The 24966-nt window shown below is 29.9% G+C and overlaps 1 protein-coding gene across 2 annotated transcripts; it reads right to left on the reverse strand.

Moving 5' to 3' along the window:
* Nucleotides 1-12726: 12726 nt before the first annotated feature.
* LOC148234288 (dnaJ homolog subfamily C member 11) lies at nt 12727-22781 on the reverse strand. Of its 2 annotated transcripts, XM_088187759.1 has the most exons (13): nt 22659-22781; nt 20747-20918; nt 19057-19138; nt 18746-18862; nt 18531-18670; nt 17750-17941; nt 17473-17680; nt 16844-16960; nt 16467-16658; nt 16251-16384; nt 15342-15469; nt 15040-15185; nt 12727-14962 (listed from the first exon to the last, which is right to left on the reverse strand). In XM_088187759.1, exons 1-12 carry the CDS (start codon nt 22725-22727, stop codon nt 15057-15059), a joined length of 1680 nt encoding a protein of 559 aa, XP_088043885.1. In that variant the 5' UTR covers nt 22728-22781; the 3' UTR covers nt 12727-14962; nt 15040-15056. The 2 variants fall into 2 exon arrangements, 1 of the variants encoding a protein (XP_088043885.1); XR_015809972.1 differs by lacking the exons at nt 12727-14962; nt 15040-15185; nt 15342-15469; nt 16251-16384 and having other exon boundaries at nt 17034-17680.
* Between the last annotated feature and the right edge of the window lie 2185 nt (nt 22782-24966).

The raw sequence follows: 24966 nt of genomic DNA on the forward strand, positions 1-24966 counted from the left end.
CGTTATCAAATTCGATGTTTACCAAATGTATCTTACTCGTTAAAAATACAAACAAGTAAATACGCGGATGTGTTACAGTTTAGGTAAAACCATATTAGGTAAATAAACAGTAACATTAACTATAATATTTTAAAAAGGATGCTACATAACAGGAAATTATGCATCCCTGTTCCATAAAACAAATTGTTTGTACATTTATGTAAAATGATTCGTTGCAGATTATTCATGAGGTGTTCACTATTCTGACCAATGCTCGCTCGCTCACGCCTAATCCAAGCGAAATGATTTAAAAAAACTGCTAAGGGGTGGTGTCGACAATCCGTCAGGGCTCGGTGACTTTTGTCTAAACGTGTAAAATACAGAAGCAATGTTGAAAAACTATATATCTTATTTCGCGACTTTCGGCTACAAGCTTCAGAGTGCCCTAGAGAGTCGCGATCAAGTTTTATTTTTATTTTTATTACACCATAATATAAGATGAACATATCTGGTTTTCGAAAAGTGTCAAAGGTTAGCCACGTGTAAGTAATTGATTAACACACGATTTTGCCGATATCTATGGAGCTGCAAAAACATATGTGGGATTGTAGTACTATATTTTATATGTGCACTATAACTGTTTTTTTTTAATTATTTTATAAAATATGTTTTTACATATTTATTTGTATAATTATTGTTTCTATAGTAGCCATTGAGGAAACCCGTCAAGGCATTGTAGGGGTTCTTCTTGAAACTCGCGCACTAAATCACCGTAACCACGGTAATTATAAGGATGAACGTGACAAAATACTGTAACTGAACGAATCACCACAACAGCTCTTGTTATGTCCAAAGGAAAAAAGGGGTAATAAAAAATAGCACGTCGTAATTACCCTCCATGGTTACTACGTGGTTATGATTCGCCAGAAAGTTTGATATACCTATGATACTTAAGGCCGGTCTCCAATGGACAGACGGTAGACGGCCAGAGGATCGGACTTTGAGATCGGCAGATAGCACGAGGAATGTGCCACAGAGAGAGAGGAGACTTCAGATGACCATTCACTGAGCATTATTCCTCCGCCAGCTTCTCTACCAGCACTCGAAGAAAAACAATAGTCGCCCACAATAGTTTGTTGCAATATACATGTTGCAAAAGCATAATGGTCACACTCGTAATAAAAAAATTTAAATTAAAAAATATTATAACACCACTCGACGACAAAGCATTAACGAAAAATAGCATAGAAATACAAAGCATAATAATTATTTGAAAAACAAAACTTTGCCATTGTGATTGAATTGTGTTAGTTTTAATCATACACACTTTTTGAATGACCTTTATTTCTTTGTTTATAAATATTACACTACTCTTTAATGTTTATATAATAAAGGTCAAGTATTTTCTTGGCATCTACATATAATGCATAATATAATTATCATTCTAGAATCGGGATATATTGTATAAGTTAACATTTATTTTTTTAATTCATGGTACAATTAACTAATTAATTTTATAACCGAAGTAGGTTTTTTTAAATTTTCCAAAATTATTATTTATATGTAATTTTAGAAAAAGGTATTATTATTTAAACTGCAAGGTGTCGAGGTCCAGAATATGAGCAATATCCAAAGTCGTTCGACTTTCGCAATAGATAGTATCTATGTTCCTTGACCTAACATGAAAAATAATAACTGTAATATGCGCATTAAATGAAAATATGTGTGAGCAGCACATTTTCATAAACAACCCATATTTTCATTTTCCACCGATAACGCTTTACACCATAACATAAGATGAACATATCTGGTTTTCGAAAAGTGTCAAAGGTTAGCCACGTGTAAGTAATTGATTAACACACGATTTCACATTCAACTTTCCTTAACGACATTGCATAAACATATGTTAAATAAGAATATCCTATTTAAACTAACTATATCGGGTAATTTACAATACGTCCGTCAGATTTGCTGACTGAAAGTTTGAGAAATAATATTAAGTGCGAATATTTTGTAATAAATATTCTTATTAAAAAAATATAATCAGAGCAATTAATGTGCAATACATTTTATATCGACCATATTTGCTAAAAATTGTTTAATATAAAATAATAAATAACAGTTAAAAAGTATTAACAAAAATGTAATTTATATATGTATATTAGGGTGTCCCTTAGGCCGGTTTCACACGTGCCGGATGGATTTGCCCGGCACCGGCCGGCGCTGTGTAGTGGGGGTGGTGTTGTATGGGCAGCGTCGGGCCGGCGCCGGATGGATTCGTCCGGCACATCTGAAATGGTAGGTACTAGCTCATACAACACCATCCCCACTACACGGCGCCGGCCCGGTGCGGGGTGAATCCGTCCGGCACGTGTGAAACCGGCCTTACAGTGGCGTAGCGAAGGAGGAGGGATATGGACCCCCATTGATGGCATTTGATGTTAATTAAATATAAATTACAAAACTTATTTTGTCTCTTTTCTTGACAAAATCCTGGCTACGCCAGTGGTCCTTTTACAGACCAAAAATATTTTTTTTTTAATCTGATATAGGTTCATACTAAGGATCGAAGTCTCCGCTTCGTATCGATTGAGTAACGATAATGATCGATAATGAACGATAATTTTCGATTACGATAATTTTTCATTATCAAAAAATATTCCCATTTCTCTTATCTTAGAAAAGTGCTCGCTACTGACACAACAACTCACGAAAGAATTCATCTCTGAATTTCAGAGACAAATGGAACGAGTTTTGCAGAAACCTTTTACTGAAGAGCACCATGTACGTATGGAAAATCAACTTTACCCGTATTATAAGGGATTACCTCTTACTCAGTTCAGCAAGGAAGAGTCCACTTTAAGAAGATTTCTTGACTCACATCCATCGTCTCAAGAGGTTGAACAGGAAACTCCAACAAGGCAGCATATCGAACTGGCATCAACTCCTGCCCTCGACGACATGGATTTCATGGATCAGTTGGTGGCTGAAAAAGCTAAGCATGAGACTCTAAATCGGACAAAATCGGCAGTGGAAAAGTAGTGCGACTCCTTCAAGATTTATCCCGGACCTTCATCTTATAAAATTGATGTATTGACCTGGTGGAAAGACAGCTGGTGTTTTGGCTTTAAAGATAAAGTAATATTTTTATTATTTAATGTTCTGGTCATTTTAATTTATAACTGGTTATTTCAGATAATTTTGTAATAATAATTTAATAAAATTTTGTTACCAAAATTTTTTTTTTATTTAGTTACAAAATTTATCGTTAATTATTGAGGTTGTACAAAATTAAACAATGTTTATAGTAATATTAAACGATATTAATCGATAAAAAACACTGTTATCGATTAATATCGTTCATTATCGATTACACGAGCGGTAATATCGATCAAACAATAAATTTCATTTATCGTTATCGACCATTATCGATCTAATCGATAACGTATTTTTTGCCAATACTCGCATTTTTATTTTTGTTAAATGGCAAATATTTGCGGATGCAGAAACGAAATGTGTGTTCAGACTGTTAAATGAGGATTTCTTGTCCCTTTACGATACACAGCTCTCACTACCCACTTAATCTCTAAATATGTTTTGCGAAATAGAAGAATAGCCACAGAATTTCGCATCTTAAAAATTGGGTGAAATATATATTTCATAGGAAGGAAGCAAATCATATTGAAATTTAAATGACCGGTAACCCTTTACAAATAACAGGGTATTCGATTATTTTAAAAACATGCGGGTACCAGGGTCGGAAGCCCTACTTATGGATAATTAACGTCTCGGAACGATCAAGTATTAACGCAATTTTTTGGTCACGAGATATCTCTTCCATTGTGTTGTGAATATACTGTGTAGCTGCAGTTTCGAGACGGATTGATCTCTCTTTTCGTTTGTTCGAATAGACGTTAGAATGGCTTCTAAATGATAACAACGCGGGCGCACCTGCGAGAGTTAGTACTTATTACTATTAACATGACAAACGAGAAAATATTCATCACTGTTTACACTATCGTGGATATAGAAATATGTTTATTGTTTTGATAACAACGACCTTAATTTAAATGTGCTATTAATTATATTTGTTGATATATATATGCAATCAAAATTAATTAACAGTAGATAGGTTTTTGATTAAGAAACTTCTTAAATAACATAAATTATATTCAGAACTGTATTTTTTTAGGTCAGCACAATATTTAATTATTTAATAACTTGAATTACGACCCGATTTTTCAAGTATTTTTGCCCGTTGATGTTGAATGAGTGTAATTCCAAAAATAAGTTGAATAGTTCAATTTAGATTTTGCGCCTAAACTTTTAGAGACAAAGTTCTGACCATGATTTAATTACGGATTAAATCTATATATTACCGGCACATTTAGCATTAATATAAATATAAATAATTTATGGTGTGAATTGTTATTATTATACGTATGTACATATATTAATGTGATATATAAATCAGACTTAATTATAATATTTTTTAAACTCATTAAATATTACTAGCTTATTAAAACTGACCGAAACATAATAAATAATGCTATCACATTTAAAGAGGTAAAGTAAATATTTACAAAACCCGTTACGGTTGCAATACTTTTTTACGATTAAGGCAACTTCCAGTCACTCCAGCTTATCAAATATTTACACAATAACTTTGATATTTAAATATTATTATGACACGATATATAAACATGATTAATTAGCTATTATTATTAATTGTTTTAATTATCCAGATGGTTTAATGACGTTTAATTACAATATATAATCTCCATAATGAAGGATTTTTAGGATTTGGTGATATGGCGACATAAATATAGCAGTTACAAATACCAGTTTTATCTTGTATGACGATGATTTAAAATTATTATAGACTCTTTCTTTCTACAGAGTGACTTAGATTCTCTATGGAAATGGGCTTCTGTCAATGTGGGCTTGTGTCATTTTTCCGATCGCACCTACAGATTATTCATATTAATGTAATTTGTTTGATAGATTTTTTGATTCGTAAGTGCTGCATTGATAGCATCAGTCAATCTATAATTTATATCACAAAACTTGTTGTCGAATATTTTTTTTAATTTTCGATAGTATAACTTTGATGATGAAAGCAAATCTTCTATAGAAGCAGATTTTAAATCATGTGTTTTGATCAATTTTGTGAAAAGCACAGGATCCTGGTTTCTTTGTTAGATAACGCGGAATTTCAAACCCTTTAGCAACTGCTTAGAAATATTATCATAATTTTTACGTAAATAATTAAATAAACACTTCAAAATAGGCCATCACGTCTACCCTACGTTGTTTCAATTTTTCCCAGGGAAATTTTTGTTTTTTCCAGTAAATGAAAAATTAAAAAAATCACCCACTTGTAACGATAGTCTTAATATAAATAAATAAATATAAATTTGTATATATGGAAAAAATTATAGGACTGAAAAATCCAGCTTACTGAAAGCGAAATTTATAGAAATATAATTAGCCATCAACGCCATGCGTTTTAAGTCGGCAGTATGAAGTCAACAAAAGCAATTATGCACTTAATCAAATAACCAACAACAGCCGACCGGCCACCGGCCGGCGTGATCACACGTAAGCACATAAAATGGCGCGGCACTAATCCATCCAGGGTCATATTTCTACACTGGTCATATTTACATATTAGAAATAGTATCTATTTACTAATTACTGTCACACTTAATTCGCTAACATATCATCTGATTCACATCCTGCCATAAAAATTCAGAACTCGACAACATTTCCAATATGTATAAAAATTGTATACAAAAATTATTAATTATTTACATTAAAATAAATAAATAGAATAAATTTAATATTTTAAGATTAACTTACCGAAATTTTTAAATTCAGAATCGTAGTCGGACTTTGTGAATAAGTCGGAGTCAGGAAAAATTTGCATCGACTCCACAGCCCTAGAAAAAACAAAGAAACAGATAAGAAAATAAATAACGTATAAATTCACATAAAAATATAAAATATATTTAAAGAAAAAAATAATAATAAATAAATATTGACACTCTTTAGTCGCAATGAGATTTTTCTGAGAAATGCTACCATTTATAATTTAATTAAAGACATTTTAATATTTTTTATGCAATATTAGTAATAAATTAAATATAATATATACATAAAAAATCTTTTAGAGCACTGAAACACTGCCCGGGATATATTCAAACTAAATATTTATTAATTATAATTAATTTTATTCATCCTGTTATTACAAATTAATTTTATTACTTGCCTAAATATATTATGTTTAGTCTCTTGTCTCCACCTATTGCAGTAGCACGTAACTTTCAACATAAAGTTGACAAAAAATGACAGACAGCCAAAATGACATGAGCAAATTTCACGTCACTACCGTTTGGGAGTTCTTGTGACAGACACATGTTTTTTCCGTTTTATATTATAGTTTTTGCACTCATTTGTTTCATATAAACAAATGCTAGATTTATTGTAAATAATTATTATGAATTAGTACGGCTAGAGAATTTAACCGATCTTAATCAGACGAATTTCTTAAAAGTGTTTGTATACGTTTTAGAGTGCTGCATATGTGAGTAAAGGTGTCATTAAAAGGCGTTAATGTTGTGTATATCACTAAAAGTTTATATTTCATACATCTTGGCTTTTCTTAGCATTGGATAATTTCTTTTGATATTTTTTATGTGTTCTCTAAGAAAACGTTGTCTATTCAAATTTAAGTTTTTAGGGTTTACAGTACAATTTTTTTTAAATATTTTTAAGCTGCTGAATCTATCACGAATATTTTTAGAATCTTCCATCAGTAATTAGGCTGTCGTGTTTTTATTATTTTTTTAAAATATTTCCTCGCTATCATCTCAGGAATTAAATCAGAAATGCGATTATGTACGAAGTTAAGGGATGATTCAAATTTATTGCATGGTCCTTCGGTAGTGATATTGCTGATTTTATTTGATTGCGATGTGTTGTAAAGTACATTGACATGTTTTAAAATTGAATACAAAAGATAAGAAGACGTTGAACTTAAATCCTTTTGAATCAAGTCGATTCCCATGCGTTTTCTTCGTTTATGATTTTTAAAACATTCCAGAAGTTATATTTTATTATCTTTTATACAATTCACAATCTTAGAACGAAAGTTTCATGGTGTTTCATATACTTTCGGTACTTATGTTTGACTAATTTCGCTCGTACCTAATTTGTTTCGTGGAATAATTATTTTTTATATTGCTCATTTAAATTGTCTTCTTTGCAAGTTGCACTATCATAGGCCTGTGCAATTTTTTTTATTGAGCAGTCCTATCATGAATAGCATTAAACTCTAGAAACCTTTCAACTGGTTCAGAATTATAAGTAGCGGAAAAAAATGCGAACTGAGAGCATCAAGATATCATATATCAGTTGTTTCGTCTGCTTGCAAAGAAACAAAAGTCGCCTTATTTACTACACTTTTAATTTCTTATAAATACACTATATATGTGCTGTCTATAATTATATTGTTTGTTGCTTTATCGTTTAAAACACTATATCTTAAAACGTGATTTCTCAATTTCGGTATTTTTTTATTAAATAATAAAACGTGTTAAAAATTACAAGGAAAATATTTTTTAAATTTCATTATTATTTGACAAATACTTTAGCTATAATTATTCATTTAAAAGGCAAACACCGTAATAGTATTACTGCAATAAAATTATGAAATCCTATGCTAAGGGACCAGCTTCAGCTGGCCCTTTGCGTGGGACACGGTCAATTGGGCGACGGCGATTGGGCGACGGTCAAATGGGCGATTCAAAATGGGCGACGGACAAATGGGCGATGGTCTTTTGGGCGACGGTCTTTTGGGCGATACAATAATAATGCATTACAAATAAATGTGATGCAAATCATGATCTTATAATTAATTAAATAATTAACATAATTTAATACATAGTAATATATATATATATATATATATATATATATATATATATATATATATATATATATATATACATATACGTACATACGAAAATATAAGTAATATTTTTAAGAAAAGAATTAAAAGATGAAAACATTATTCGGTCTAAACAAAATATAATATACCTACATAAGATATAGTATGTATATATTTACTTATCATTTGTGCTTAATTAATCTAAAAATATCACTTAAACAGTTTGATTTTTTTTATTCAAGAATTTAAGAGAGTTACCCGATATCATAAAACACTTAAAGCACACGACTTAAGTCGGTAATTTTATTATAAATACCTACCTGATAAATGTTTATAGTGGGCCCTTACGCGAATTTTTTTAATGTTTTGAGCCTTGGAAACTACTGTGAGAACAATCTTTTGGAATTTCCAAAAATCGCATATTTTACCGTTATCTATTTTAAACTGGATAGGGTAGTTATATATAAATATAATAATCTAGAACTAGCGCTGATAAATGTTTATCGTGGATTTTGCCCTTAACGCGAATTTTTTTTATGTTTTGCGCCTTGGAAATTAGTGTGAGAATAAACTTTGGGAATTCACAAAAATCGCATATTTTACAGTTATCTATTTAAAACTAGATAGGGTAGTTTTATATAAATATAATAACCCATAACTAGCGCTCACTATACTTTTGAACTTTTACTGAAAACGTTCGCAAAAAGTTTCGTTGTGTCTTTAAAAATTATTTTTGTCGTGATTTTAAAATACTTTGTCACAGTGTCATTGTGTTTTTGGTAAAAAATTCAGTACAGCAAGAAAATACGTACGTGTTTTTTTATTCACATGTGGGTTGTATTTTATGTGTTATTTATAGATAATTGTTTTTTATAGATCATTGTTGAGAGCGACTAATTTGAGTTACCACAGTTTATATTCTTCATAAATGGATAATTCAGACATATTAAGTCAAAAAGACAAGGAAAAATATTCTTGGAATGGATATCTTTATGAAAAGAATAGACCAAAGAATTTTTATAGAAGTTTTGAGGTACAATAGAAAAAATATCATAGAATATTTACGTGGTATTGCATATAATTATAATATGAGTTAATAATTTAAAAATAAATTGTTTTTCATTTAATATACACTTTCGTTTTAATGTATATTTTATTAATATTCACAATAAAGCAAAGCGTGCAAGTTTTTTTAATTTCTGTCACCCATATGACCGTCGCCCAAATAACCATCGCCCAATTGTCCGGAATCGCCCATTTGTCCGTCGCCCAATTGTCGCGTACCGCTTTGCGTCGTAGCGACGGCCCGGCTCTCGTAGCTTAGTATGATACACACACACGCGCTAAGAAAATGTACTGAATCTGGGGGCCAAAGGTTACTAGCTCTGGCAGTGAGTATAATATACATGATACGTATGCCGCATGCACCGATCACCAGCGTTAAATTATTATGTAATCAATATTGTTTAGTTGTAAAATAAGAAATCAATCGCGTGACATTTTTTTTAATCTAAATTTTAATATTCAATATTTTAGCATTGTTTGCGAATGTTCATACAGTCGCTGGTGCTGATAAGGAAGTCATTGAACTATAATACTTACATACATACAATTTAAAAAATAGAGCGATTAATATACTTAAAATCATTATCGCAAAATTTACAAGCGTTTGATGCTGTTTCGCACGTGCGACATTTTTTCAGAATAAAACGTCTATAATACTTCTACATCTATTCTTTACGTTTTTGTCACAGTTTTAGAATAACTTGATCTAAATGTTAATTTACACACTAATTTCAAACTTGATTCTAAATATTGTCGGAAAAATTCATAATTTTTCATAAATCATTTGTAATTTTCGATGTGTTGGATCGTTCGTATCGTAGTTATACGTCGTGTCGAAGTTGTAGTAGGCTCTCAGTGATTATCCCTTTCTCTTATTTCTACTGTTGTACAAATAGGAGAAAGGAAAGTGTGAATATTTGTGTAACGCACGAATTGATTCTGTCAATGATAGATGGCAAGATTTACAACGTGCTCTCCGAAAATAAGTCCAGCCAAAGATGTTTCATCTGCAAAGCTACCTTCAATCGTGAGAGAGCACGACGAAAATATGTACCGGTTTGGGATATCTAGCCTGCATGCACATATTATTCTCCTAACTATATTATTTTTTTTATTACGAGCTAGCACTCGCCCAAATTACGACGTAACTCGATGAAATCATTCCAGGATACCTTGTGAAAATTTAGTGGGGAATAAAAATGGATAATATTTATTTTCTTTTAGTACAATTATCTGAGTTTTTATGGACACTTTCTATTAAAAATGAGCTCTTTAAATCATTTGTCTATTAGACCAGGAAGTATCTTAAGGGTACTGCGCATTAATTGCTGCGCCCGTCGCAAAACAAATGCTTTATTATGAAATCTGTAATCTTCTTGAAGTAGGACACTTAAATCGGTTAGCACTTATAAGACTTCGTCCTTTATCATAATCGTGATAACGGGTAGAGGACATAGTCCACTATTAAAAAATATATTAGGACTGTACAATGATATTAAAATGTTTAATAAATATTTTTAATTTTAAAAATCTAAATTGGAGTCGGTAGATGTTTATACGACACTACTAAATTCGTATATATTATTAACAATTATAGAAAGTAAGCATATAGAAATCAATGCGTGTATTATGTTATATAACACAAAAAAACTGCGAGGCATCACAAGGTCATGAAACAACAAATGTAGTCTTAAACAACATTTATTTTATTGGACTTCGATCGTTTTTTTTATTTTTTGGCAATAAAATATAGCAAGGCCAAAAATAACTGTTTTTTATCAAAACGATCCTTGTATCATATGTGTGACAAATTTGCTTATCATGATAAAAAAAATAGGTAGCGCATCAAATTTATGGTTGTTTTAAAATGTAAGTATTTTAGTATTCAGTGTAATATTTTACCATTTAATTTTAATGATAAAAATAGGAAGCATGTTTTAAAAAATATTATATCATTTTGTCATTTTTATAATATGTATTATAAAAGCTATAGTGGCACTATTTTGGTACATACATAGATTTTTGAAATGTGTATTAAAAAACAATATTGGGAATTTTGGCTAAATAGTATGTTAAAATTATTTTATTTTTAGCGATTATTAAATCAATAGCTTTGATATGTTACTATTCAAATTTCGAAGAATCTAATACTAAAAAATATTATAAATATGTTAACCCTTTTGAGATAGTGCCAGCTCGTATTAAATTTAAAGATTTTTTCAAGTTCAATTTTTGGAAGTAAAAATGAAATAAAACATGTTTTGATTGTTCTTTTTGCAAAATAAAATTAATACACAATAAATTAAATATCGAAAATATATTATAATTTAAATACTTTAATCGGAAAATAACTTTTTTTATTGTACTTTTTTGAAGGACAAAATCAGTTTAAGGGCAATAATTGACAACGTAAAACTGTCAATTATCGCGCCATGCAGTCTTAACAGCGCACACTACGTCCATGTTCCGATGAAATTTTTTACAATAAACTTACACTCGTAAATTTAAGATTATTGAGTTATTTGCACAAGTTAAAAATTCAATATTACTGAAATGTGTTTAACAGAAGTTTTTTTACCAATAATAAATTTAAATTGGCCAAGTTTGCTTGAACACAAAGTTTTGTCGACATACTGTCAACGTTCAAGTGTAAAGCTTGGAATACGATGTAGACTTACGAGCCAAAGGGTTGAATTTATATAACAAACTCCTCGGGCTTCGAAAAATCCCCGAGCTATTTTAATTTTATTTGATTATTTATTATCATATACAGAGCTCGTTTCTATTTTTTAATTAGCGGTAAATTGTCAGCCTAGTTCAACCTACTATATTAGTAGCATATATGCTATAAATGTCTATATATTTATAATTATTATTAAACCATTAACATTTAAAGCAATTCAATTATGTCTTATTATTAAAGAAAATTGTACATATTTTAATATCAGATTTTTTTATTTGATCAAATGTGATAAACTTTTAAAATTAAACATCACACGTTTTATTTTATATAAATATATATTTTAGTTGTGTATAAAATGCAGACATGTCCTAAAAAAACTAAATTCAAATTCAGTGGTAGTGTAAATCAGGCATGTTACATGGAGGCTCACTAGTAGCTCAAAATGATCCACATACTTGCAACACGCACCAATCAAAACAGTCATTCACACTAAAGTATGTAAATAGACTAAAACATTCCTAAATGGTGTAAGTTTTGTAGCAGACTCCAATGTGACAGTTGAAGGGAAATCACTGATACGATGACGTTCTGCAGTTCTACAAAGTCTGTTAGATGGGTAGCACACAAACTAATTTCAGAATTGAAAGAATAACGATTTATGCATGACACTTTTTTTGAAGAGGGCAAGAGTACTTCGAGTGTTTTAAGTATCCACTGTATTCTAGATCTGGCCTTTGGAGGAAGTAGTTTCATTTCCGACGACAGTACGTGAGAATCTGCACATTCAGTACAAGTTTTTTTATGCGCTGGAAAACTTGTATGCAACGCCGTGGAGATTAGTAAAATGATTTTGTTTAATAAATATTTCATGTTTTTATTTGAATACAAGTCTCCTTTATGTATAAACTTTTGATATATGATATTTAGCATAAATTTTCGAGTTATGCCAGTAAATGCATAGTATCTTTTTAATATCTCGATTATTTATTTTGTAATTAACTTTTTAAGTAATGTAGTTTGGGTCACGTTTTTAAAAAAGAAATTCAAGTTTATTTTTGAAAAAATTTAATAAAACTAGTCGCTAAAAAAATTAACTCTGGTACAACACTAACTCTTCAATACATTTTCTTTTGTAAAATAAATGGAACAACACTTTTTTAATTGTTAATATCATTTTATCTACAATTTGCCAACAGATTTTATTTTTTATTTACATATGTATTTACCATTGTATAAATATAAATTTAAGAGACACTCTAAATAACACTACAATAAACATCCTTCTATTTTTTTGTATTTCATACATATATACAATTATACAAACATAGCCGACAGAACATTGAACACAATTTTGTCAAAATGCATTATTTATAGACATAATTCTTAGTAATAAAATTTAAAGTATAAGAAGAAATACTATATTACGTTAAAATCAACAAAAAACTATTACACATATAATAACAAATTATTATTTGGCAAACAATTTTATATGAGCAAATCAAAATTAATATTAGAGTTCTTTTCATGCCAGTGAATTAGTATATTTTTAGTCGTGTTTTTACTGGTTTTGTTGAAAATTGGCGAAATCAATGATTTGGTTTCTTTGAGAGACAAATTTATCACGATTAGGCTTTTTCTCAAAATCAGAGGCAGCAGTTTTAGAACTATTTTTTATTAAAACAATTAAAAATATTTTCCTTTTTAAAAAAAGATTTATATATGAGTTGTCAAATAAATCAACTTTTAAGAAATACTAGATGAGAATAAAAAGCTACAGAACCATGCAACGATATAAACATCATTTAAAATATAAAAATGAATACAAAATAATTTAAAATAAAGTAATTCATATAAAACTATAGTTCAAAATTGAACTATATTTTTAGTCACAAATGGATATATAACAGTAAACTGGTAAAATATAGTGGGAGAGATTAAATAGTTATAATTTAAAAATATAACTATATTTTTAAAGTAGATTTTGTAACACTAAGCATATGGTTTGAATTTTTATTTTTTAACATAAAAATATATCAAGGTCAAAAATAACTCTTTTTATCAAAACAATCCTTGAATTAACTATGTTTTTTATCATGATAAAAAACATAGTTGATGCAGCAAATTTATGGTTGTTTTATAATGAAAGTATTCATTGTAATATTTTACCATCTAATTTCCTTGATGAATTTTAATGATAAAAATAGATAGCATATTTAAAAAAATATTAATCATTTTTATTATGAAAGTTTGAGTGGCACTGGTTTGGTATATATATAATTTTTTGAAATGTATCTATTTTAAACATGCATATAAAAAAATATAAACGAAAAAATATTGGTATTTTTGGCAAAATATAATAGTAGGCTAAATTATTTTAACACTTAAAGCGGTGGAATCCAATTAACATGCTTTTTGGGGACTCAATCGTACAGCCGGACGCGTGTTAGCACGCTTTTATGAAACTCGATATTTAACAGACTCTTACTGAAACCTTTGAATATTTTAGGGTACCAAAAGGGATAAATCATATTTTAGATGTCGTTATTATAATTCTTTCCATACATAATGAAATAATTAGTAGTTCGAGATTTTGTTCAAAAAAAAATCTTTTCGAATATCCTTACATATTATTCTTAATCGGTTTATATAAATGTCACATCATAACGAATTCTTATTTAAAATCGATGTCGACAAATTCTAGTGCATTATGGCATTTTGCAAAAGCCGACAAAGATTTTGCGTGAATTCAATATTTACGACCGAAAAGTTCTCTTTGATATTGATTTGGTGTGTGCCCACACCAATTTTTATAATTATCAGGAGCGTAGTTTTAGTAATATGACAATTTGAAAATTGCGATTATTTGGCTCTTTTTGCCGCAAATATGCCGGCTGTACGTGTGTTTTTTCGTGCAAAAGTGCGCCGCATTAGGTGTTAAATTAAAGGAATTCATATAAAAATATAGTTCAAAATTGAACTATATTTTTGCAAACTACAAATGGATATATAACAGTTAATTGATAAAATATACTGAGAGATTAAATAGTTATAGTTTAAAATATAACTATATTTTTAAAGTAGATTTTATAACACTACACACGGTTTGAAATTATATAATGTAATTAACAGCATTTTATCGATTATTGTAATTATTTGAATTAGTCAAATAATATATATTTAAGTGAAATTATTTAAAGTAGTGAAGTATTACCTTTTAATCAAAAATCATTTTTAATAATTGCGTGTATAATTGCATTATATATAATTTGTATCTAAATGTTGTCCTAAAATGAAACACATATAAAAATAATTATTTAAAGAAGTGCTATATATTTGATTAGTCATATTGATTATACGTTACCATATTTATACAAATCCTTATATAGGAATGGTTAGATTTTCATCATCCTTAATTGTACATTTATAAGTTTGATCGTGGAACGAATAACTTATCGTCAAATGCTTTTCATCGCCTAAGCAGATGTCAAAAAAGCCTGGTAACTGGGACTATAATAATATTAAAAATAATAATTTTACATATTGTGAAAAATCCAAATTAATAAATATCCACTTTTTATTGTAACACTATATTTCTCGATTAATGTACCCAAATTTTTTTTTTTTTAATAGTGGATTACTGATTCCTACAACTATCAATTGTACCTTTGATGATGGCTGCAATATAAGTTTAGAATTTTTGACTAGGCACTGTATTTGTACGGTTACGTCTAACACCTGTGAACTGAGAATGTCTGAATTTTGGCTATTGTCTTCCTCGTGGTGCTCCAAGCCTGCAACAATTAAAATGAGCTTTTGTAATAATTTTGATTTTATAACAAAGCATGTAAAGGAGTACTTATTCTAACAATAGAGCAAAGTTGAGATCAAAGATAAATTTCACAATCTTGTGTATTGATTACTTGACTGAAGTATGAAATTTAAAAATATATTTGCATCATACATACATACATACTATAAACATGATTTTAAAAGTGAAAGGCACTTATTAAATATTTTGACTGGATAATAAATTATTGACATATAGAGAATGATGCCACAGATTCATATAAAATACATAAAAAGTGTATGTCTTTAACTTATTTAGTTTAGTGTCTAACATAAACTAAATAAAATAAGCTTGTGTAATAAGATTTTGAGGAAAGCAATGGATAGATGCTGTATGACGTATAGATTGCGTTATGCAAGCTACTTATAAAGGATGGAGAACAGAGCTCTGAAGATTACAACCACAACAAAAAACTGTGACACAAACGGGACGGAGAAAATTTGCCTTAAAATAAGCACTACAGAGTGCATTTGTAAAAGTTTTTAGTTGCATGTTAATAATACCAATATCGATATAATAGATTAAGATGCATAATTAGATTGTTTGCAGTAATATACGATCTAATTTACTACACACATTAAGAAATATTGAATCTGCGCACGCAAATCAATAAGATGGATCTCAACCTGTATTCTATTTACCTTTAATTTAATGAATTCTAGATAACAATAATAACGCAATGCAAGCAATTTTATAAACGCTAGCAGTATCACTTTAAAAATCACCTGTGGGTAGCTTTCCATAATAAGCATATATAATAATTAACCCTTTCTGTTTAGCTTCCTCGGTTTTAATCCGGTTATACGTTTCTTGCATGAGATCTGTGGCCCATTTTGCTTCTTTTTGCATTTCTTGCATTCTGTTGACAAAAATAATTTACTCAATGCACCTCTCTTGTAATGTATAATATATGGTTCGTATCAAATAATCGGTTGACTTACTTGGATTTGTTTTGATCCCTAGTTCTTTCCTTCTCCCTTTTGGTTTTCTCGTTATTTATTGGATCGATAATTAGCTTCTTGATCGCTAACCAAGAGACCATAGGCACCACTGTTGCGTAGAAAATCGGCGCTAAAAGTGCTTCTTCGCACAAGTGAATTGGAAACACAAATGTTTGTGATCCTCTCGTGATCCTAAAACAGTCAGTGATGAATTTATTGCGTTGAACATATCAAATCAAAATTGAAATATTTTGAGTTATTAATTAAAGATTTAATAGCACGATAAATTGATTCGATTTTAGAGTAGATCGTTAACTCAAACTTAAATCACATTACTAGGTTATAAAAAATAGTCAATACATATATAGAAAACTCACTTAATTTTAAGTGTCACGCCACTAGGTACTCCGATAGTAACAGCACCAGATATGTTTGTGTGTTGCGATAGTTTCTTCTCTACGCCGTACTCAGCAAGACCTCCAAATGTTCCGATCCTTAAATATACATAAAATTAATACATATAACTAAATCTATATAAAACATATAAATTTACAGCTAACTGATTACTTTTCTGTTAAAACTTAACTGTCAGGTAAGGTAGTACCTACTCGTCATGTTTGTTGATGGTACTCCACGATACGGATAAAATCTACCTTTTTTGATCTCTGATCTTTATCGACGGGTTCTACGCGCTAAAATTAAAGCTAATTGTGCTGCCATCTATGGAATGAATGTTTGAACTATATGAAAAAAGATATTACTTTATTTCTTCCCTTGAATAGCGATCAATATGTTTTTGTACACAGATGAAGATCGTAAAATGACACTGTAATTCTTTTTAGCATGACAAAGAAAGAAATTATATAAATATATTTTTGGGATTTAAAAATAATTTATAAAAACTTATTTAAAAATAAGATTATTGTCAATTAACTTTTCCATTGTTTTAAAATATATGGTATAAGTTAATGCTACTTATTTTTATGATTATAATTCGTTTATATACTTAAAACAGAGTCGAAGTTTCAATTCTCCGTCGAGCATCTTCCTAGTGTAGGCCACAGAAACGAATGAGTGCGGAACGCCAAACTGAATTGATAAGTTGCAATGAAACCGTTCAGAGTCGTGTATCATGGTGGTCGTCATTGATGAGTTTGCACCAGCTTTGTACGTTAGATATCCTACAGCGTGTGAATTTAATTGAACTGCCATATCTAAAATTAAAATATAACATAATCAGACTTAAAGTCACTTTTGAATGATTTATGTAAGTTAAATCTGACTTGAAACTAGACTAGGATGAATTCCATGTGGTGAAAACTGCAACATTCCGACTCCTGTGAAGAACACTCGCTTGGTGATTGTGCGAAACACTTTAAGACCGGTTGTAGGACCATTTCCTATCCCGAGATCTAACTCGGCCCAACCCTTTTCTGATGTGATTTTTCTCGCTGCAATGTTCATTGTACCTGTGCCTGTAAATAATAATATTAATATGTTAAAATACAAGCTAGTCTGTTTTATTATTTTGTTGGCTAACAAATCAAAATTGTCTTTTTTCAATCAAACATCATTTTTTGAATATCGAAAAAAAATATTATGGAATAGTTTTTTCCGTGTGCACATTTACTTTTGTAATGAGCTTCACACAATACATGCGACTAAAACCAGGTTCTTGATAATATCGGTTAGACATCTCTAAACAAAACATCAGTAAAGTTGGGTATGGACAGAAACCTCTCATGGAATTAATATTATATATATTGTACTTGGCTGTTTAATTTCAGCTGCAATTGTGTAGATTAGAAAAGATGTTAGATCATTTGAGTCATGAGATTAGCAGACTAAATTTTAAGTTGGTAATTTTGTATGGCGAATGAATGATGACGTGACGTTAACAAGTTTCCCCGCCACAACATAAGATCGTTTTAAAAGGCACTTTATATATCGCCTTGAGGTATTATTTATGATGCCCGCAATTCTGGGGATTCACAAGGTTTAGATCTAAGAACGGTTTTAAGATAACCTAAGTTTGTTCCAAATATTTAAGAAATAATAATATACCTGTTCCATTTTGCGTTGATAAATTGCATGACAGCACCACAGTGTCAGTCGGTGTGAGCGGAGCTTCAACCGAATGCGAAGAATTGATTCCTGACACTTCAATGATAGGAAAACGACTCATATTCACATTGTCGTTTACACTATAAGATATTTAAAATGTTTGTGAGTGTGTTGCTAAGTTTAAATATTCATATTAAAAAGGCTATAATACACACTCGTAAAATTCATCTACATATTCACTAAACAAATCGGTGGCGTTAATTGCAACAGTAGTTGTTCCTTTCGGATTTGTGCTACGCAGCAATCTCTGTTCTTCTCTCTCTCGTGCTAATCTGAAAATGATAATAAGCAATTTTTAGTAGAGAATGTTGTATCATGAATTATATTTAGTGTTAAAAAGCATATTTTTAAACTGCCTTACTCTTAATTATACTGTGAATCACGTTTATTGCTATAAACGATTTTCAAAACAATAACAATTTATACTATAAATGTAGATGTTTCAACTCACACATATAAATTTTACCTTTCATATTCTTCTCTAATTTCTAATGGTGTTTTAGTTCTTTGGACTATTTCCCAGCCTTCAGTTTCTAGACCTTTCATACCTGAAACAAATTAATTTTAACTTTTTATATGTAGTATATGGTTAAATGTAGAAATATGCATTTTCAATAAAATATACATAACTTATTCTAAGAAAAATAATTAAGATAATTTAGCTAAGTTTCAAACCAATATTGATTTTGATTGAGACGAGGTCAACCCTTTCTACGCCATGCGCATCATATTATATTATGCATTCGTTAAAACCTACGTTTTTTAAAGAAAAGGAAAGGTAAAAGTTGGCAATATGTTTTAAAAATCGTAGTAAACGATTTCAGTGATTTTATTTATCGAATTTGAGATGAAACAGTGGTGGTATATATAATTATAAAGTCGCGCCTTGATTTTAATTTGTATTTTGCGTGCCGGTTCGCACGTGCTACTGCAACGTCACTTTTAATTTAATTTATGAATCGCAATTAAATTATATCATCAATATTTCAATAATTATAGTGATTTGTAAATACTTGTGAATATAGTTATACGTTATTTCGACTGTTTTTGTGATTGGTTTTTATTGTTTGTAATAATTAAATAATAATAATAATAATAATTTCAATTAAATACTTAGTAATAAATATAAATAATATATAATTAGGAAAATATGAATAATAAATCTTAGTAAATATTAAATAAAATACATATAAATAATAGTTTATATATTTGAATTTGTTTATTACCTACATAGCAATATGTCGAAATTACTGGAAGCTAGCCAAGAAATTGTGATTCTGACTCGGACATGGAAATAAGTGAAGATGAAAATATGGACCCTACGAAAGTTGAAGCTAATATTGATGAATTGAATCGTTCTGAAATTGAAGGTACAACAGCAGTTCCTCAAATTTTAAAATCATGGGCATCCGGACTCTTCATTTTAGTAGTACATGAATTTGATGCATCTTACTCAGGAAATACTATACTACATTTAACAGAAAATTCGTCTGAATTAGATTTTGTTGAACATCTTTTAAATAAAGAAATTAAGACTAAAATTAGGGATGAAATAAATAGATACAAAGAAAAAAATACGACACAAAGTTGCAGATTACAAAATTGGGTTGATACAACCATCGATGAAATGTATTTTTTGTTACTGTGTCAATGATGATGACGAGAAATAGGCATCTTACTATAGAGCAGCACTGGTCAACCAACACAATTCTATTAAGGGACATCTGGAGACAAACTTTTTATATTAAAACTTTTGATAGATCACACCAGAAAGACGTTCAAGACTACGATAAACCCGTATGAAAATCTATGTATAGATGAAGCATAGTAATGTTCAAAGGTCGTCTGCAATTTAAACAATTTCTCCCGATGAAGAGACATCGATTTGGAGTCAAGTTATTTGTCTTATGCGATGTGAAAACATTGTATATTATTGCAGTCAAGGGACGGAAATTTCGGATGAGCAATGTTTAGGAGTATCAGGTTCTGTTGTCACTACGCTGCTCAAATATTATGTTGGTAAAGGCCATAACCTTTGGGTGGACAATTGGTATAGCAGCCCATTATTGTTTCAACATCTCAATATTCACCCCTCAGATTGCAACACTATATTCTTTCTCTAATTATTAATAGTGGGTGTATTTTGAAAATTATACCTAATGTATCATAAATGGCTCTCTGGTGAGGATCAGATAAGACTTCATGTGCTTGTTTAGTCTTATTGAATATACTTTCTGCCCATTTTTTTTTCTCTGGATCGTTGTGCTTATCCGGATGGTACATGAGAGACAATTTTCTATACGCATTGCTGATTTCTTCTGCAGTCGCCTGAAACATATACAATATTATATTAGTGTAACATTTTCATTTATTTTCCAACGTTTCCTAGTTCTCAACAGAAATATTTCGTCGGAGAAATGTATTTAGAGATAAAAGCAAATAGCGAATTCGCATTTGCGCAAATACTGACAGCGGTCATTCAAGTAGATCATGAAGAAGATTGCGAGACCATTTGGGAAAACAAAGTTACTCTACTTCTAAAGATGAAACTCTTTACAGGCGTTAAATGAACACTTAATGCCAATGTGAATTTTAAAGTTTAGAACCCATCTTCGATCAGCATTAAAAATTGGCGACATTGAAATGACGTGGAATAAAACAAACTTCTTGTAAAAGCGAGATGTATTTTAAAGCAATTAATAAATGTAATTTGAAATGTCTACATTAAAATTTCTAAAACTGTATTAGTTAATGTATTGTATACTATATCTACAATACATCAATTCATATACAACTCAATAAGCTCATATACATACGCATCCCTTAGCAACATTAGAAAGTGCTTCATTGAATAGACACTACACCGAAAATGCAATGAATCGTATCCCAGCGCTCCTAGCAAAAAGGTAGTAGGATACAACCCGTACTACTTCTTATAGATATCTAAGAATTTTTTGTAATCACAATCAACAACTACTTAGTAGAGAAACCAAACTGAAAGCAAATGTTGTAAATTAGTGACATCTATTTTATTAATTAAAAGCTATTTTTACAGCTTACAATTAATATGTCACGATTCACGACCTACCCCAACTTTATTAAATTATGCATTTGAGAGATTTTTAAAATCTAGGAAAACTTAGTAAAGATAATGTAATGATCAATCGGAATTATAATTATATAATAGTCACTAATTCCGAACTTCCAGCACTTCAGGTATTAGTTTCACAATTTGTGCCACTGTTTTACTATGTTGGTTATGATGTAATTGATGAATTTACTGGAATAAAAGTTAGATGAGTACAGTTTTTAATTATATATGTGAGTCGTTCAAAATGAGAAGCTTCGAGTTGTTGAAAAATTTGAATGTAAGCATTTTGGGGACAAGTGCTGTAACAGATTAGCAATCAAGTATTGGAGGCTTTCGAAATGTGGATTTATAGACACATATTCCGTATTAGTTGAATGAACAAAGTGAAAATATAAAATATTACACCTTATCATCTAAGTCAAGATACAAGATAGAAGAGGACCAGAAAAAACAATTTCTATACTGAAGAATTCTCATCTATCGATACAAAAAAACTGTCAAAATCCATTATTTTGATTTCCAATTGGTTTACGATGACACATATTTACCAGACCTTTCCCTTCCAATTGCATATGTTCCTAGAATAAATTTAAAATGTGAATACTATTTTGAAGCAAATCAAGAATTATCGAAGCATTTATATGTATATATTTTTTATTTAATATATTTAATTTTAATTTAATATTTATTTGTATTACTATTGATGTTATAAATTCTAATGCAAAATTTAAATAAATTTCATCGAAATGTGGCAATATTTCGTTTGTTGTTATGTGATCGATTTAAGGTTATGTCGCCTAAAATTGATTAGTTTAATTTGAACGAAGATATGAAGCATTATATCGTATAATTGTCGGTTTAGAGGCGTTTCAGTCGACAATGTGTAGCAGTTGTGGTGAAATTGTATTACCTAAGATGCTTTTGGACTTTTGGAATATAGTAATATAAAAAAATCAATATGGAAAATGATATTTTACTGTTTTAGAAACGTTCAGAAATGCGTAATAGTCCTTCTCGATCGTCAAACTGTCTAAATTCGTATCCATGATTGGAGGTTTGCCGAAACACAACCATGCAGAAAACTTGAACTGTCAAAACTTGTGTTGCCACACTAAATAAATGCGCACCTCGTGAAATATTCAAAAATAAAATAATACATTTGGACTTTTATTTTAAAATACCCTTTTTATATATTTGATATATTTATTTAATATACTTAGTAAATATTAAAATAAAACAAGAGAATAACAAAATGACAAAATTAATTAAAAAATAACAAGATTTGTATATATTTGTAAAATCAGTGTCAAATATTACTCCCCCTTGATTTTATTTTAAAAATATAATATTATGGTATATAGACATATCCTTCAACATTTTTAAAAAAATCTTGAAGGAAAAAACGGGTTAAAGTAAATATGATTTTGTAGACAATACACAAAGACGGCCACATAAAAAAATTATGGTAGTGTTTTAAAATATTTTAATAAAAAATATCAGAAAATTAAGTCCAATACTTACGCTGCATGCAGTACATCAGACAATACTTGGGAAAGCAAGTACATGTGACCAGGTGACACACAAAAATGAAGTTTTTTCAGGATCTCTGGATTGTGTATATTCACAACAAGCAGATTTCTCAAATACACTCGTTGACGCATCTTAAGGAAATAATATCTTAGCGTACCTTGTAGAAAGTTTGCGGAAAATAGAAATGGATATTATTTGTATTCTTTTACGTGCAGGTATGTGAGAAACCTTTTTTGCACCTTTTCTATTAGAAGTGAGTCAGTTGCATTATTTGGCAATCAGATCAGAGAAGCATGCTCAGGAGTACTACTTACTAAAAGATTATACAAGGCAGGCTTAGATGGTGCGTGTATCGCAAGATAAATCCTAACATCTTAGAAACTTTATTACATACGTTTTATAAATGATGATGGAATCTGTAGAAAGTATACTTGAAATATGACTACCAAAGTTGTTATCTATTTCATAATTAAATTTAAGTGGTATTTTTTTATAGAATATGTCATAAAATAACATTTTTTTTGCTAAATGGTAATCAATTTATAGAAGATGATAAATAGATGCTTGTAATAGAACATATAAATGGGTTACCAATACTTGAGGAATACATTATCGACATTTTCTAGACATAATTGTACTGGTTTGATGCTTAGTTTTAAATTGGATTAGTGCAGTCTCTTCAACATTACCAATTATTCTAAAATTTATTCATCTATTCTTCTGAACCATTTCATCAATGAAACTCATTTTTAAAATGATATTATACCTCTACTGAAGTACACAAAGGATACAAATTGAGCCCATCGCTGTTTATATTTCTTGATTTGATCTTGACAAATGCGCGCTACTTAAATATTTCTTTGGTATTGCACACTTTTTATTACTACTAGGGCGGTTATCGTTCTCAGGGCTGATTTGCCAGTTGGAAGCTGACTGGCGGGCAGTGGCGTTGCTAGGGTATGTTCTGCCCGGGGCAATCCTTAAAATTTGCCCCCCCCCCCATACATTTTTTAAAAGAAAACCTAAAAAGCCAGAACAGACGGCCTCTTTTGCCTCACTTCCTAATTACGCAACATACGCTTTACATATTATTACATTATAATATATGCATATTATTTATTTTTGTATGTAATATTTGTTTTCTTATTTAAACAAGGTGTTTTATTAAAACAATAAAATATGTTATAAAATAACGAATTGTCAAATTATCATTAAAATTAATTTTAAATAATACAATAAAATGCAATATATCAAATAGTATAAAACATGACAAAATTAACATATCATTACAGAGTAAGAAAACACAAAAATATTAATTATAGAATTAGCTAACAAATTATGTATTATAATAAAAACAATTCACAATTAATTGATGTTACAAAAAGTTTAATATACAATTTATAAAATATGCCGCCCCCAAGCAAGTGCCGCCCGGGGCAGACCGCCCCCCATAGCTACGCCACTGCTGGCGGATCACTGGCACGTGGCGACTGGTATTCCAGTCCACTGGCGCCTTACCGTTTACACAGTGTCAGCAACTGAAAGAATAACTGTTGCGAAAAAGCGCCACTCACCTTGCACCAATACGGTACTGTATTTTATATTTTTATTATATTTTTATTTTACTGATTTGCGTGCCAGTAAAACAAAAATATTTGTTCTGCTGGCATGCTATTGGCGCATTGGCTACTTCAGTGACTGGCGTTAAGCGTTTACACGGTGCTAGTCCAGTGAATGGCAACCTCGACTGGCATC

Source organism: Plectrocnemia conspersa, unplaced genomic scaffold, assembly GCF_051122295.1.
Source record: "Plectrocnemia conspersa isolate PC_06_02 unplaced genomic scaffold, ASM5112229v1 ptg000006l, whole genome shotgun sequence".
Classification (NCBI taxonomy): Eukaryota; Metazoa; Arthropoda; class Insecta; order Trichoptera; family Polycentropodidae; genus Plectrocnemia; species Plectrocnemia conspersa.